This window comes from Entelurus aequoreus, linkage group LG06 (genome assembly GCF_033978785.1).
Source record: "Entelurus aequoreus isolate RoL-2023_Sb linkage group LG06, RoL_Eaeq_v1.1, whole genome shotgun sequence".
Lineage (NCBI taxonomy): Eukaryota > Metazoa > Chordata > Actinopteri > Syngnathiformes > Syngnathidae > Entelurus > Entelurus aequoreus.
Window position 1 is genome coordinate 37,229,476 of NC_084736.1, and position 17,455 is coordinate 37,246,930.

The following is a 17,455-nucleotide window of genomic DNA, read 5'->3' on the forward strand; positions in this document are numbered from 1 at the left end:
ACGTTTCATCAAACATATATTAACGTTGTTGCCCTAGGGTAAACTGGGTATAACACATGGCACACTGACAAAGCTTAACCTATTGTTACTATAACAATCTACAAGGTTAAGGTTGCTTCTCTTTCTTCCCCTCCATTTTTCTGCATTCTTTCGTATCTCAAGTTATCATTACGTATATGTATTGTTGCATTTGAACAATTGTATTGTTGATAATAAAGGTAAAGTACTGGTATTGTTTATTATCAATAGCACTATTTCTATTGGTATTCATATTGCTCCATTTTTAGTGTAATAATGCTCATTGTCATTTCTGTATTTTTTTTTTAAATTTTCGCTAACTGCTTATTTGCTATTACTTTTACCATCATATTTGTACATGTCGTATTTGCTGATGTTGCTCTGTTGTTGTTGTTGTTGTTGTGTTTGCTGTTGTTGTTTTTGTCTCTCTGTCTAATCCCCCTCTTGTCCCCACAATTCCCCCCCTGTCTTCCTTTTTCTCTCTTTCTATCCCCTCCTGCTCCGGCCCGGCTGCACCAAATGATAATATAAATACGTTTATTAAAGTCAAAATACAAGTAAGGCAACAAGAGAAGTATCCTACACTTCTCTTTTGTAAAGTAAATCTGAACAGCCGATATGGGCATCTACATCAACTATATGATTTGCCCGAGAAGCTGGGCAGGACATTATAAAAAAAATAAAATAAAATTTAAAAAAATAAAAAAAATAGTCCTCTCTTGTGTGTTTAAATAGTCCTCTCCAGTGTGTTTAAATAGTCCTCTCCGGTGTGTTTAAATAGTCCTCTCTGGTGTGTTTAAATAGTTAACTCTGGTGTGTTTAAATAGTCCTCTCTTGTGTGTTTAAATAGTCCTCTCTGGTGTGTTTAAATAGTCCTCTCTGGTGTGTTTAAATAGTCCTCTCTGGAGTGTTTAAATAGTCCTCTCTGGTGTGTTTAAATAGTCCTCTCTTGTGTGTTTAAATAGTCCTCTCTTGTGTGTTTAAATAGTCCTCTCTGGTGTGTTTAAATAGTCCTCTCTGGTGTGTTTAAATAGTCCTCTCTTGTGTGTTTAAATAGTCCTCTCCGGTGTGTTTAAATAGTCCTCTCTGGTGTGTTTAAATAGTCCTCTCTTGTGTGTTTAAATAGTCCTCTCTGGTGTGTTTAAATAGTCCTCTCTGGTGTGTTTAAGTAGTCCTCTCTGGTGTGTTTAAATAGTCCTCTCTTGTGTGTTTAAATAGTCCTCTCTGGTGTGTTTAAATAGTTAACTCTGGTGTGTTTAAATAGTCCTCTCTTGTGTGTTTAAATAGTCCTCTCTGGTGTGTTTAAATAGTCCTCTCTGGTGTGTTTAAATAGTCCTCTCTGGTGTGTTTAAATAGTCCTCTCTTGTGTGTTTAAATAGTCCTCTCTTGTGTGTTTAAATAGTCCTCTCTGGTGTGTTTAAATAGTCCTCTCTGGAGTGTTTAAATAGTCCTCTCTGGTGTGTTTAAATAGTCCTCTATGGTGTGTTTAAATAGTCCTCTCCGGTGTGTTTAAATAGTCCTCTCTTGTGTGTTTAATTAGTCCTCTCTTGTGTGTTTAAATAGTCCTCTCTGGTGTGTTTAAATAGTCCTCTCTGGTGTGTTTAAATAGTCCTCTCTTGTGTGTTTAAATAGTCCTCTCTGGTGTGTTTAAATAGTCCTCTCTTGTGTGTTTAAATAGTCCTCTCTGGTGTGTTTAAATAGTCCTCTCCGGTGTGTTTAAATAGTCCTCTCTGGTGTGTTTAAATAGTCCTCTCTTGTGTGTTTAAATAGTCCTCTCTGGTGTGTTTAAATAGTCCTCTCTGGTGTGTTTAAGTAGTCCTCTCTGGTGTGTTTAAATAGTCCTCTCTTGTGTGTTTAAATAGTCCTCTCTTGTGTGTTTAAATAGTCCTCTCCGGTGTGTTTAAATAGTCCTCTCTGGTGTGTTTAAATAGTCCTCTCTTGTGTGTTTAAATAGTCCTCTCTGGTGTGTTTAAATAGTCCTCTCTTGTGTGTTTACATAGTCCTCTCTTGTGTGTTTACGTAGTCCTCTCTGGTGTGTTTAAATAGTCCTCTCTGGTGTGTTTAAATAGTCCTCTCTGGTGTGTTTAAATAGTCCTCTCTTGTGTGTTTAAATAGTCCTCTCTTGTGTGTTTAAATAGTCCTCTCTGGTGTGTTTAAATAGTCCTCTCTTGTGTGTTTAAATAGTCCTCTCTGGTGTGTTTAAATAGTCCTCTCTGGTGTGTTTAAATAGTCCTCTCCGGTGTGTTTAAATAGTCATCTCCATTGTGTTTAAATAGTCCTCTCCGGTGTGTTTAAATAGTCCTCTCTGGTGTGTTTAAGTATTCCTCTCTGGTGTGTTTAAATAGTCCTCTCTGGTGTGTTTAAGTATTCCTCTCTGGTGTGTTTAAATAGTCCTCTCTTGTGTGTTTAAATAGTCCTCTCTGGTGTGTTTAAATACTCCTCTCCGGTGTGTTTAAATAGTCCTCTCTTGTGTGTTTGAATAGTCCTCTCTGGTGTGTTTAAATAGTCCTCTCTGGTGTGTTTAAATAGTCCTCTCTGGTGTGTTTAAATAGTCCTCTCTGGTGTGTTTAAATAGTCCTCTCTTGTATGTTTAAATAGTCCTCTCTTGTGTGTTTAAATAGTCCTCTCTTGTGTGTTTAAATAGTTCTCTCTTGTGTGTTTAAATAGTCCTCTCTGGTGTGTTTAAATAGTCCTCTCTGGTGTGTTTAAATAGTCCTCTCTGGTGTGTTTAAATAGTCCTCTCTGGTGTGTTTAAATAGTCCTCTCTGGTGTGTTTAAATAGTCCTCTATGGTGTGTTTAAATAGTCCTCTCTGGTGTGTTTAAATAGTCCTCTCTTGTGTGTTTAAATAGTCCTCTCTGGTTTGTTTAAATAGTCCTCTCTTGTGTGTTTAAATAGTCCTCTCTTGTGTGTTTAAATAGTCCTCTCTGGTGTGTTTAAATAGTCTTCTCTTGTGTGTTTAAATAGTCCTCTCTGGTGTGTTTAAATAATCATCTCTTGTGTGTTTAAATAGTCCTCTCTGGTGTGTTTAAATAGTCCTCTCTTGTGTGTTTAAATAGTCCTCTCTGGTGTGTTTAAATAGTCCTCTCTTGTGTGTTTAAATAGTCCTCTCTGGTGTGTTTAAATAGTCCTCTCTGGTGTGTTTAAATAGTCCTCTCTTGTGTGTTTAAATAGTCCTCTCTGGTGTGTTTAAATAGTCCTCTCTGGTGTGTTTAAATAGTCCTCTCTTGTGTGTTTAAATAGTCCTCTCTGGTGTGTTTAAATAGTCCTCTCTTGTGTGTTTAAATAGTCCTCTCTTGTGTGTTTAAATAGTCCTCTCTGGTGTGTTTAAATAGTCCTCTCTTGTGTGTTTAAATAGTCCTCTCCGGTGTGTTTAAATAGTCCTCTCTTGTGTGTTTAAATAGTCCTCTCTTGTGTGTTTAAATAGCCCTCTCCGGTGTGTTTAAATAGTCCTCTCTGGTGTGTTTAAATAGTCCTCTCTGGTGTGTTTAAATAGTCCTCTCTGGTGTGTTTAAATAGTCCTCTCTTGTGTGTTTAAATAGTCCTCTCTTGTGTGTTTAAATAGTCCTCTCTGGTGTGTTTAAATAGTCCTCTCTTGTGTGTTTAAATAGTCCTCTCTGGTGTGTTTAAATAGTCCTCTCTGGTGTGTTTAAGTAGTCCTCTCTGGTGTGTTTAAATAGTCATCTCTTGTGTGTTTAAATAGTCCTCTCTTGTGTGTTTAAATAGTCCTCTCCGGTGTGTTTAAATAGTCCTCTCTGGTGTGTTTAAATAGTCCTCTCTTGTGTGTTTAAATAGTCCTCTCTGGTGTGTTTAAATAGTCCTCTCTTGTGTGTTTAAATAGTCCTCTCTGGTGTGTTTAAATAGTCCTCTCTTGTGTGTTTACATAGTCCTCTCTTGTGTGTTTAAATAGTCCTCTCTTGTGTGTTTACATAGTCCTCTCTTGTGTGTTTACGTAGTCCTCTCTGGTGTGTTTAAATAGTCCTCTCTGGTGCGTTTAAATAGTCCTCTCTGGTGTGTTTAAATAGTCCTCTCTTGTGTGTTTAAATAGTCCTCTCTTGTGTGTTTAAATAGTCCTCTCTGGTGTGTTTAAATAGTCCTCTCTTGTGTGTTTAAATAGTCCTCTCTGGTGTGTTTAAATAGTCCTCTCTTGTGTGTTTAAATAGTCCTCTCTGCTGTGTTTAAATAGTCCTCTCTTGTGTGTTTAAATAGTCCTCTCTGGTGTGTTTAAATAGTCCTCTCTTGTGTGTTTACATAGTCCTCTCTTGTGTGTTTAAATAGTCCTCTCTTGTGTGTTTACATAGTCCTCTCTTGTGTGTTTAAATAGTCCTCTCTTGTGTGTTTAAATAGTCCTCTCTTGTGTGTTTAAATAGTCCTCTCTGGTGTGTTTAAATAGTCCTCTCTTGTGTGTTTAAATAGTCCTCTCTGGTGTGTTTAAATAGTCCTCTCTGGTGTGTTTAAATAGTCCTCTCTGGTGTGTTTAAATAGTCCTCTCTTGTGTGTTTAAATAGTCCTCTCTTGTGTGTTTAAATAGTCCTCTCTGGTGTGTTTAAATAGTCCTCTCTTGTGTGTTTAAATAGTCCTCTCTGGTGTGTTTAAATAGTCCTCTCTGGTGTGTTTAAATAGTCCTCTCCGGTGTGTTTAAATAGTCATCTCCATTGTGTTTAAATAGTCCTCTCCGGTGTGTTTAAATAGTCCTCTCTGGTGTGTTTAAGTATTCCTCTCTGGTGTGTTTAAATAGTCCTCTCTTGTGTGTTTAAATAGTCCTCTCTGGTGTGTTTAAATACTCCTCTCTGGTGTGTTTAAATAGTCCTCTCTTGTGTGTTTGAATAGTCCTCTCTGGTGTGTTTAAATAGTCCTCTCTGGTGTGTTTAAATAGTCCTCTCTGGTGTGTTTAAATAGTCCTCTCTGGTGTGTTTAAATAGTCCTCTCTGGTGTGTTTAAATAGTCCTCTCTTGTGTGTTTAAATAGTCCTCTCTTGTGTGTTTAAATAGTCTTCTCTGGTGTGTTTAAATAGTCCTCTCTGGTGTGTTTAAATAGTCCTCTCTGGTGTGTTTAAATAGTCCTCTCTGGTGTGTTTGAATAGTCCTCTCTGGTGTGTTTAAATAGTCCTCTCTGGTGTGTTTAAATAGTCCTCTATGGTGTGTTTAAATAGTCCTCTCTGGTGTGTTTAAATAGTCCTCTCTTGTGTGTTTAAATAGTCCTCTCTTGTGTGTTTAAATAGTCCTCTCTGGTGTGTATAAATAGTCTTCTCTTGTGTGTTTAAATAGTCCTCTCTGGTGTGTTTAAATAATCATCTCTTGTGTGTTTAAATAGTCCTCTCTGGTGTGTTTAAATAGTCCTCTCTGGTGTGTTTAAATAGTCCTCTCTGGTGTGTTTAAATAGTCCTCTCTTGTGTGTTTAAATAGTCCTCTCTGGTGTGTTTAAATAGTCCTCTCTTGTGTGTTTACATAGTCCTCTCTTGTGTGTTTAAATAGTCCTCTCTTGTGTGTTTAAATAGTCCTGTCTCATTTGTTTAAATAGTCCTCTCTGGTGTGGTTACATAGTCCTCTCTTGTATGTTTAAATAGTCCTATCTTGTGAGTTTAAATAGTCCTCTCTTGTGTGTTTACATAGTCCTCTCTTGTGTTTAAATAGTCCTCTCCCATGTGTTTAAATAGTCCTCCCTTGTGTGTTTAAATAGTCCTCCCTTGTGTGTTTAAAAAGTCCTCTCTGGTGTGTTTAAATAGTCATCTCTTGTGTTTGAATAGTCCTCTCTTGTGTGTTTAAATAGTCCTCCCTTGTGTGTTTAAATAGTCCTCTCTGGTGTGTTTAAATAGTCCTCTCTTGTGTGTTTACTTAGTCCTCTCTTGTGTGTTTAAATAGTCCTCTCTTGTGTGTTTACATAGTCCTCTCTTGTGTGTTTAAATAGTCCTCTCCCGTGTGTTTAAATAGTCCTGTCTCGTGTGTTTAAATAGTCCTCTCTGGTGTGGTTACATAGTCCTCTCTTGTATGTTTAAATAGTCCTCTCTTGTGTGTTTAAATAGTCCTCTCTTGTGTGTTTAAATAGTCCTCTCTGGTGTGTTTAAATAGTTAACTCTGGTGTGTTTAAATAGTCCTCTCTTGTGTGTTTAAATAGTCCTCTCTGGTGTGTTTAAATAGTCCTCTCTGGTGTGTTTAAATAGTCCTCTCTGGTGTGTTTAAATAGTCCTCTCTTGTGTGTTTAAATAGTCCTCTCTTGTGTGTTTAAATAGTCCTCTCTGGTGTGTTTAAATAGTCCTCTCTGGAGTGTTTAAATAGTCCTCTCTGGTGTGTTTAAATAGTCCTCTATGGTGTGTTTAAATAGTCCTCTCCGGTGTGTTTAAATAGTCCTCTCTTGTGTGTTTAATTAGTCCTCTCTTGTGTGTTTAAATAGTCCTCTCTGGTGTGTTTAAATAGTCCTCTCTGGTGTGTTTAAATAGTCCTCTCTTGTGTGTTTAAATAGTCCTCTCTGGTGTGTTTAAATAGTCCTCTCTTGTGTGTTTAAATAGTCCTCTCTGGTGTGTTTAAATAGTCCTCTCCGGTGTGTTTAAATAGTCCTCTCTGGTGTGTTTAAATAGTCCTCTCTTGTGTGTTTAAATAGTCCTCTCTGGTGTGTTTAAATAGTCCTCTCTGGTGTGTTTAAGTAGTCCTCTCTGGTGTGTTTAAATAGTCCTCTCTTGTGTGTTTAAATAGTCCTCTCTTGTGTGTTTAAATAGTCCTCTCCGGTGTGTTTAAATAGTCCTCTCTGGTGTGTTTAAATAGTCCTCTCTTGTGTGTTTAAATAGTCCTCTCTGGTGTGTTTAAATAGTCCTCTCTTGTGTGTTTACATAGTCCTCTCTTGTGTGTTTACGTAGTCCTCTCTGGTGTGTTTAAATAGTCCTCTCTGGTGTGTTTAAATAGTCCTCTCTGGTGTGTTTAAATAGTCCTCTCTTGTGTGTTTAAATAGTCCTCTCTTGTGTGTTTAAATAGTCCTCTCTGGTGTGTTTAAATAGTCCTCTCTTGTGTGTTTAAATAGTCCTCTCTGGTGTGTTTAAATAGTCCTCTCTGGTGTGTTTAAATAGTCCTCTCCGGTGTGTTTAAATAGTCATCTCCATTGTGTTTAAATAGTCCTCTCCGGTGTGTTTAAATAGTCCTCTCTGGTGTGTTTAAGTATTCCTCTCTGGTGTGTTTAAATAGTCCTCTCTTGTGTGTTTAAATAGTCCTCTCTGGTGTGTTTAAATACTCCTCTCCGGTGTGTTTAAATAGTCCTCTCTTGTGTGTTTGAATAGTCCTCTCTGGTGTGTTTAAATAGTCCTCTCTGGTGTGTTTAAATAGTCCTCTCTGGTGTGTTTAAATAGTCCTCTCTGGTGTGTTTAAATAGTCCTCTCTGGAGTGTTTAAATAGTCCTCTCTGGTGTGTTTAAATAGTCCTCTCTTGTGTGTTTAAATAGTCCTCTCTTGTGTGTTTAAATAGTCCTCTCTGGTGTGTTTAAATAGTCCTCTCTGGTGTGTTTAAATAGTCCTCTCTTGTGTGTTTAAATAGTCCTCTCCGGTGTGTTTAAATAGTCCTCTCTGGTGTGTTTAAATAGTCCTCTCTTGTGTGTTTAAATAGTCCTCTCTGGTGTGTTTAAATAGTCCTCTCTGGTGTGTTTAAGTAGTCCTCTCTGGTGTGTTTAAATAGTCCTCTCTTGTGTGTTTAAATAGTCCTCTCTGGTGTGTTTAAATAGTTAACTCTGGTGTGTTTAAATAGTCCTCTCTTGTGTGTTTAAATAGTCCTCTCTGGTGTGTTTAAATAGTCCTCTCTGGTGTGTTTAAATAGTCCTCTCTGGTGTGTTTAAATAGTCCTCTCTTGTGTGTTTAAATAGTCCTCTCTTGTGTGTTTAAATAGTCCTCTCTGGTGTGTTTAAATAGTCCTCTCTGGAGTGTTTAAATAGTCCTCTCTGGTGTGTTTAAATAGTCCTCTATGGTGTGTTTAAATAGTCCTCTCTGGTGTGTTTAAATAGTCCTCTCTGGTGTGTTTAAGTAGTCCTCTCTGGTGTGTTTAAATAGTCCTCTCTTGTGTGTTTAAATAGTCCTCTCTGGTGTGTTTAAATAGTTAACTCTGGTGTGTTTAAATAGTCCTCTCTTGTGTGTTTAAATAGTCCTCTCTGGTGTGTTTAAATAGTCCTCTCTGGTGTGTTTAAATAGTCCTCTCTTGTGTGTTTAAATAGTCCTCTCCGGTGTGTTTAAATAGTCCTCTCTTGTGTGTTTAAATAGTCCTCTCTTGTGTGTTTAAATAGCCCTCTCCGGTGTGTTTAAATAGTCCTCTCTGGTGTGTTTAAATAGTCCTCTCTTGTGTGTTTAAATAGTCCTCTCTGGTGTGTTTAAATAGTCCTCTCTTGTGTGTTTAAATAGTCCTCTCTTGTGTGTTTAAATAGTCCTCTCTGGTGTGTTTAAATAGTCCTCTCTTGTGTGTTTAAATAGTCCTCTCTGGTGTGTTTAAATAGTCCTCTCTGGTGTGTTTAAGTAGTCCTCTCTGGTGTGTTTAAATAGTCCTCTCTTGTGTGTTTAAATAGTCCTCTCTTGTGTGTTTAAATAGTCCTCTCCGGTGTGTTTAAATAGTCCTCTCTGGTGTGTTTAAATAGTCCTCTCTTGTGTGTTTAAATAGTCCTCTCTGGTGTGTTTAAATAGTCCTCTCTTGTGTGTTTAAATAGTCCTCTCTGGTGTGTTTAAATAGTCCTCTCTTGTGTGTTTACATAGTCCTCTCTTGTGTGTTTAAATAGTCCTCTCTTGTGTGTTTACATAGTCCTCTCTTGTGTGTTTACGTAGTCCTCTCTGGTGTGTTTAAATAGTCCTCTCTGGTGTGTTTAAATAGTCCTCTCTGGTGTGTTTAAATAGTCCTCTCTTGTGTGTTTAAATAGTCCTCTCTTGTGTGTTTAAATAGTCCTCTCTGGTGTGTTTAAATAGTCCTCTCTTGTGTGTTTAAATAGTCCTCTCTGGTGTGTTTAAATAGTCCTCTCTTGTGTGTTTAAATAGTCCTCTCTGGTGTGTTTAAATAGTCCTCTCTTGTGTGTTTAAATAGTCCTCTCTGGTGTGTTTAAATAGTCCTCTCTTGTGTGTTTACATAGTCCTCTCTTGTGTGTTTAAATAGTCCTCTCTTGTGTGTTTACATAGTCCTCTCTTGTGTGTTTAAATAGTCCTCTCTTGTGTGTTTAAATAGTCCTCTCTTGTGTGTTTAAATAGTCCTCTCTGGTGTGTTTAAATAGTCCTCTCTTGTGTGTTTAAATAGTCCTCTCTGGTGTGTTTAAATAGTCCTCTCTGGTGTGTTTAAATAGTCCTCTCTGGTGTGTTTAAATAGTCCTCTCTTGTGTGTTTAAATAGTCCTCTCTTGTGTGTTTAAATAGTCCTCTCTGGTGTGTTTAAATAGTCCTCTCTTGTGTGTTTAAATAGTCCTCTCTGGTGTGTTTAAATAGTCCTCTCTGGTGTGTTTAAATAGTCCTCTCCGGTGTGTTTAAATAGTCATCTCCATTGTGTTTAAATAGTCCTCTCCGGTGTGTTTAAATAGTCCTCTCTGGTGTGTTTAAGTATTCCTCTCTGGTGTGTTTAAATAGTCCTCTCTTGTGTGTTTAAATAGTCCTCTCTGGTGTGTTTAAATACTCCTCTCTGGTGTGTTTAAATAGTCCTCTCTTGTGTGTTTGAATAGTCCTCTCTGGTGTGTTTAAATAGTCCTCTCTGGTGTGTTTAAATAGTCCTCTCTGGTGTGTTTAAATAGTCCTCTCTGGTGTGTTTAAATAGTCCTCTCTGGTGTGTTTAAATAGTCCTCTCTTGTGTGTTTAAATAGTCCTCTCTTGTGTGTTTAAATAGTCTTCTCTGGTGTGTTTAAATAGTCCTCTCTGGTGTGTTTAAATAGTCCTCTCTGGTGTGTTTAAATAGTCCTCTCTGGTGTGTTTGAATAGTCCTCTCTGGTGTGTTTAAATAGTCCTCTCTGGTGTGTTTAAATAGTCCTCTATGGTGTGTTTAAATAGTCCTCTCTGGTGTGTTTAAATAGTCCTCTCTTGTGTGTTTAAATAGTCCTCTCTTGTGTGTTTAAATAGTCCTCTCTGGTGTGTATAAATAGTCTTCTCTTGTGTGTTTAAATAGTCCTCTCTGGTGTGTTTAAATAATCATCTCTTGTGTGTTTAAATAGTCCTCTCTGGTGTGTTTAAATAGTCCTCTCTGGTGTGTTTAAATAGTCCTCTCTTGTGTGTTTAAATAGTCCTCTCTGGTGTGTTTAAATAGTCCTCTCTTGTGTGTTTACATAGTCCTCTCTTGTGTGTTTAAATAGTCCTCTCTTGTGTGTTTAAATAGTCCTGTCTCATGTGTTTAAATAGTCCTCTCTGGTGTGGTTACATAGTCCTCTCTTGTATGTTTAAATAGTCCTATCTTGTGAGTTTAAATAGTCCTCTCTTGTGTGTTTACATAGTCCTCTCTTGTGTTTAAATAGTCCTCTCCCATGTGTTTAAATAGTCCTCCCTTGTGTGTTTAAATAGTCCTCCCTTGTGTGTTTAAAAAGTCCTCTCTGGTGTGTTTAAATAGTCATCTCTTGTGTTTGAATAGTCCTCTCTTGTGTGTTTAAATAGTCCTCCCTTGTGTGTTTAAATAGTCCTCTCTGGTGTGTTTAAATAGTCCTCTCTTGTGTGTTTACTTAGTCCTCTCTTGTGTGTTTAAATAGTCCTCTCTTGTGTGTTTACATAGTCCTCTCTTGTGTGTTTAAATAGTCCTCTCCCGTGTGTTTAAATAGTCCTGTCTCGTGTGTTTAAATAGTCCTCTCTGGTGTGGTTACATAGTCCTCTCTTGTATGTTTAAATAGTCCTCTCTTGTGTGTTTAAATAGTCCTTTCTGGTGTGTTTAAATAGTCCTCTCTTGTGTGTTTACATAGTCCTCTCTTGTGTGTTTAAATAGTCTTCTCTCATTTGTTTAAATAGTCCTCTCTCGTGTGTTTAAATAGTCCTCTCTGGTGTGTTTACACAGTCCTCTCTTGTATGTTTAAATAGTCCTCTCTTGTATGTTTAAATAGTCCTCTCTGGTGTGTTTACATAGTCCTCTCCTGTATGTTTAAATAGTTTTCTCTTGTGTGTTTAAATATTCCTCTCTTGTGTGTTTACATAGTCCTCTCTTGTGTTTAAATAGTCATCTCTTGTGTTTTAAATAGTCCTCCCTTGTGTGTTTAAATAGTCCTGTCTGGTGTGTTTAAATAGTCATCTCTTGTGTTTACGTAGTCCTCTCTGGTGTGTTTACATAGTCCTCTCTTGTGTGTTTAAATAGTCCTCTCTGGTGTGTTTACTTAGTCCTCTCTTGTGTGTTTAAATAGTCCTCTCTGGTGTGTTTAAATAGTCATCTCTTGTGTTTACATAGTCCTCTCTTGTGTGTTTACATAGTCCTCTCTGGGGTGTTTAAATAGTCCTCTCTGGTGTGTTTACATAGTCCTCTCTTGTGTGTTTAAATAGTCCTCTCTGGTGTGTTTAAATAGTCCTCTCTGGTGTGTTTTTAATAGTCCTCTCTTGTGTGTTTAAATAGTCCTCTCTTGTGTGTTTAAATAGTCCTCTCTGGTGTGTTTAAATAGTCATCTCTTGTGTTTACATAGTCCTCTCTTGTGTGTTTACATAGTCCTCTCTGGGGTGTTTAAATAGTCCTCTCTGGTGTGTTTACATAGTCCTCTCTTGTGTGTTTAAATAGTCCTCTCTGGTGTGTTTAAATAGTCCTCTCTGGTGTGTTTTTAATAGTCCTCTCTTGTGTGTTTAAATAGTCCTCTCTTGTGTGTTTAAATACTCCTCTCTGATGTGTTTATATGAAAGGTTAGCTACCTCTGTGGTTTCTTAGGTCAGGAAAAAAGGGACTTGAGGTCCAAATCCCAAAGCCGTGACATTGTCATCACAGCCGGATGGCCGTCTGGTGTTTGTTTGAAAGGAGAAGGCAATAGAGTCCAGGCTGAATCACTTCATGTTGCCAATGCCTTCCCACCTCCATCATTACTGCAACATGTTTTATTTTCATTTCTCACTGACTCACACTCACTCAGGCCTCAGATGCCTTCAGCCCAGAGAGAGCATGAGAAGTAACCATTGGCCTGAATGTAAAGTATGTCATGCACCTCTACTGGAAATCCTGGAGAAATGGATACTGTACTTCAGTGATATTCAACTGGCGGCTCAGGAATGACACTTAAGTTTAAAATGTGGGAGAAAGTCACATTTTTGCAGCGAAGTTCAATGACTAGAATGTGCAATTCCCGGAGAATGCTGTATGTGCGCAAGCCGTGAAAAAGCGCGAGTCGAACCGAAATGCTAACGTTAGCATGCTGACGCTTACCAAGTTATATGACTCTTGGATGTACCGTGGCAAAATTTGCACAAAGAGTTAGCATGCTAACAATTAGCATATGTCATGCACATAGTTATATGACTCGCAGGTATATAGCGGCAAAATAAGATAAGTTAGTATGCTAATGTTAGCATTTGAGCATGCTAACCGTTATGTCAGGTACCAAGTTGTGTGACTCTAGGGCAGGGGTCACCAACGCGGTGCCCGCGGGCACCAGGTTGCCCGTAAGGACCAGATGAGTCGCCCGCGGGCCTGTTCTAAAAAAAAATTTAAAAAACAATTTATTTATTTTTTTATTTTTTTTTTTTAAATTAAATCAACTTTTTTGACTGCCCGTTGCCATGGGATGCCATATTCAAACTAATATATAAAACCACTATCGATGTGCAAAATCGTTATTTTCAAATAAAAATTATTTATAACTTCTTACCCACAGGGAAAATGTTAAAATTATGGAATATGAGAGAGTCAGATGATTGCTGATTTTGTTGTCAGGAGCCTGAATCCACCCTGCATTTGTTTTGGTATTGTCATATTGTGTCTTTGTTTTGGGTGGAAGTTGAAAAAATGTGTTTAAGGATTGGTGTGTTTATGAAGCTTAATGTGGTTTCTGTTATTTTAGGAGAGTTCATTGACAATCATGATTTAGTCAATTTAATTATAGTACTCGGTAAAATGTTTATTTTTAAGGCCAAAAACAGATATTCACTTAGATTTACTTTCTTTAAAACATTTATTCAGTATTTTCTAACTTTAGAAAGTTACATGGTTGAAAACGATAATGATGCCAAAAAACATTAAAAAAAAGATGAGAAGTCCTCAAAGGCTTATTTTGAAAGTATAATTATGTTTATAGATTATATGATATCTGTTGTTGTGTTCCCTCATTTGAGTGACCTGGACATAATTTGGACTGTACATAAATGCTTATTTTGAAAATGTAATTTTGTTTATAAATTATATGCAATCTGTTGTGTTCCCTAATTTTTTTCTGTGTACATGAATGAAGGTGTGTGTTGCTGAGTCCGACTTGGACATTATCTGGACTGGGCCTGGTTTAAAAAACCCTTTAAACAAATCTAATTTCATTGACAACCTGGTCTGTTGAAGATAAGGCCCTTTTTAAAAAAATAAAATAAAATAAGATAAATAAATAAAAAACATTTTCTTGGATAAAAAAGAAAGTAAAACAATATAAAAATAATTACATAAAAAATAGTAATTAATGAAAATGTTAGTGGACCAGCAGCCTATACAATCATGTGTGCTTCAGGGACTGTGTCCCTTGCAGATGTGTTGTCTATGTTGTGGGAACCAGAATATTGGTAGCAGAAAGAAATAACCCCTTTTGTGTGAGTGGGTGTGGATGAGTGTGCATGGGGAGGTTGTTTGGGTTGATGCACTGATTGAAAGTGTATCTTGTGTTTTTTCTATCTAGATTTAATTCAAAAAAAAAAAAAAAAAAAAAAAAACAATTTTTTTATTTTTTTTATTTTTTTTATTTTTATTTTTTTTTAGAACAGGCCCGCGGGCGACTCATCTGGTCCTTACGGGCGACCTGGTGCCCGCGGGCACCGCGTTGGTGACCTCTGATTTAGATCCAGATGACACCTTTGGACCTACTGGGTTCTGCCCGGTTCTGGAAATAAGAATAATAGTGCGGTCCTTAGTTTCCTACCACTCGGCTCTAATAGCCCTCCTGTTCTTCTTGATGTTTCAGGTCAATGGGATCTGATGGCCTTCATCCACAGATTTGGTCTGGGAACACCTGTGGCCGCAGTGCAGTTCCTTACACAAAACTACAAAGACTAAAGATCTGCTAAGACCTGCATGGAGATCCGTGATCAGTAGGAGCTGCTGTGAATACATTGCAGGTTTAGCAAGTCAGGTGTCTTTGTCTTCATCCCTGACTAGAAAGAGGTTTCTACTTTGGGTTTCCGCTCTGTCACATGTCACACTGCAAGACCTCTCTGGGGATTTCTTATTACTTTCCGAACGCTGGCGACAAAAAAAGGAGAAGGGCCTCTGATATCACCAGCCAGGGTGGAAAGAGTTGATTCTAAATCAGGGACGGAAACACGTCAGGGCCAAAAAAAGGAAGTAGGAGGTGAAAGTGAGACCACAACACAGGCGGATGTTGCAGTGGAACTAAAACACCAGATTGTAGATTGTGCTTATTTGTTTATCATATTTCCTTTCTTTGCTGCAAACAACTTCCAAGCTACTTTGATTGATCTCCTGAAGTGAAAGCCCCCTTAGTCCTTCAACGTAACTTTGGGATGATTAACCCATTTTGAACCGAGGCCCACCTGGCAGGTCTGCAGAGGATCAACTTTTCAACCCTTCCACTTGGAGTTAGTCTTTGTAGCGGAGTGGCCCCTCCCCTAAGGAGGAATATTGGTTTCTAACCAGCACCTGTCCTCTGGGACGGCCTTATATCAATACCCCACATGTCTGGATCTCCACGAGGAACTTTGATGTTGTGATGATCAATCTTTACTTGGTGCTTGCATTGACCTGAATTTGGTGTCTCATCAGTGGTCCACTAGGTAATTTTTGTTCCTTTGGTGGATAAGCCCGCCTTGGTAAACCCTGTGTGGCCCCTGGATGAACCCTCAGAGATCATTGATCAATTGTGTTTGCTTCCTGGACTGAGCTGTGAAAGTGGCAGACTTCACAAACAAAACAGTCTCATCAGAAGAAGACAACTGTTGTCATCATACTTGCCAACCTTGAGACCTCCAATATCGGGAGGTGTGTGTGTGTGTGTGTGGTTGGGGGCGTGGTTATTTACAGCTAGAATTCACCAACTCGAGTATTTCATATATATATATATATATATATATATATATATATATATATATATATATATATATATATATATATATATATATATATATACTACTGTTCAAAAGTTTGGGGTCACATTGAAATGTCCTTATTTTTGAAGGAAAAGCACTGTACTTTTCAATGAAGATAACTTTAAACTAGTTTTAACTTTAAAGAAATACACTCTATACATTGCTAATGTGGTAAATGACTATTCTAGCTGCAAATGTCTGGTTTTTGGTGCTATATCTACATAGGTGTATAGAGGCCCATTTCCAGCAACTATCACTCCAGTGTTCTAATGGTACAATGTGTTTGCTCATTGGCTCAGAAGGCTAATTGATGATTAGAAAACCCTTGTGCAATCATGTTCACACATCTGAAAACAGTTTAGCTCGTTACAGAAGCTACAAAACTGACCTTCCTTTGAGCAGATTGAGTTTCTGGAGCATCACATTTGTGGGGTCAATTAAACGCTTAAAATGGCCAGAAAAAGAGAACTTTCATCTGAAACTTGACAGTCTATTCCTGTTCTTAGAAATGAAGGCTATTCCACAAAATTGTTTGGGTGACCCCAAACTTTTGAACGGTAGTGTATATATATATATATGTATGAAATACTTGACTTTCAGTGAATTCTAGCTATACATATATATCTTTTTTTTAATTTTATTTACATAGAAAGAAAAAAAAATACTTGAATTTCAGTGTTCCAGTGGCTATCCATTAGATGGCAGTATTGTCCTATTTAACTTCTCCGTTCATGATGAGTATATCATTTCGGCCGCCATGTCTGTAATTTCCTTGTTCTTCTGCTTCGTCTCCTTGTTGTGTGCGCAGTTGTGCACTCTATAAAAGCCCTAGATGTTATGACGTCTTTGGGCAGGCAAGCTGTTTATTTTGTGGGAAAGCGGACGTGAGAACAGGCTGTCCCCACTCAGTCTCAGGTCCGCATTGAGCTGGAGGGGGCGTGGCCTCCAGCTCCGGCTGAATACTGGGAGTTTGTTGGGAGAAAATCTCTGCCGGGAGGTTGTCAGGAGAGGCGCTGAATATCGTGATTCTCCCGCTAAAAAGGGGAGGGTTGGCAAGTATGGTTGTCATCCCTCTCCACCTTGATTGGACTTAACGCAGCATTCTTACCATTGGCAAGTCAACCAGAATTCTAACACGCCAGGCTAGAAAGAAGTCTTCCTTGCCAAGACTGAAAAGGTGTTTTTTCTGCCAAAACTGCTGGCTTTGCAGCTTTCTTGGATGTTTATTTTGATGCAGAGTATTGTGGTTGAGAAAGATGTCGCCCCTTGACGCCATGGCACACACATTTCATTTCTTCTAATGTATTCCAGCGTACATTAATTAAAAGCAATGTCTTTCATTGCCTATTGGGGACAAAAGTCATCTAATATGCGCACAGTCTTCCTTTCCACTCGTCTGATTCCACTGGAGAATTCCTCCACTTTATGGCTGCTTGTGAATGACATAAACAAACTTTATTGACCTGTGTGTCTTTTAATTGTGTCTTAGAGCTAAACTCACGCAGTCTGGCTTTAATTAACATTAAAGTTTTGTTGTAAAAAGGATGTGCTTACCTGCCATTGAAAACTAATTCAATGGTTTTTTCACAGATCAAATGACAAACAACATAGGTGAAGTAAAACGACAATTGAAGGAAAACAACAACTTCATAAAAAGGTGATTAAAAATGATAGTTAAAAGGTGCATTAACTGAAATCTTTACCAAAAAGAGAAGTTCTAAAATGTTTCTTCAAAGTGTCAACACAGTCAAGACGACGGAGGTACTGGTGCAAGTTGTTCCAGAGTCTGGGAGATATAGTCTGGAATACCAGGTTTTAACATAGGGTCTTTAGAAGACCGAAGACCCTGAAGAGTAAGGGCCTAACAAGTCAGGGATGTACTGAGGGGCCCCACCATGCAACTGAAGAGTAGGGACATAACAAGTCAGTGATGTAGTTAGGGGCCCCACCATGCAAAGTCAGGACTAAAATCTTCAACTCAGTTTGACAGGAAGTCAATGAAGACACAAGCAAGAAGCCTGGGAAAAAGCTCAAATTATTTGACTAAAGATGGCTGAGTTCCTGCAGGAAAGTCCCAGGTGTCACTGAGGTGGCAGTGACCAGTGCCAGGTGTCAATGAGGTGGCAGTGGACCAGTCCCAGGTGTCACTGAGGTGGCAGTGGACCAGTCCCAGGTATCACTGAGGTGGCAGTGGACCAGTCCCAGGTGTCACTGCACACTGAAAAGGTAAGGCAGGTGTTCAGGAAGACAATCAGATGCCATCT

The 17,455-nt window shown here is 38.2% G+C and overlaps 1 protein-coding gene across 1 annotated transcript in view; it reads left to right on the plus strand.

Annotated features, from left to right (window-relative positions):
* Nucleotides 1-14,231, plus strand: part of LOC133652198 (phosphatidylethanolamine-binding protein 4) — a 424,418-nt gene extending 410,187 nt beyond the window's left edge. The window contains 1 exon segment of the mRNA XM_062050682.1: nt 14,051-14,231. Within this exon segment, the coding sequence (XP_061906666.1) occupies nt 14,051-14,142 (92 nt within the window). The 3' untranslated portion in view covers nt 14,143-14,231.
* Nucleotides 14,232-17,455: the final 3,224 nt, after the last annotated feature.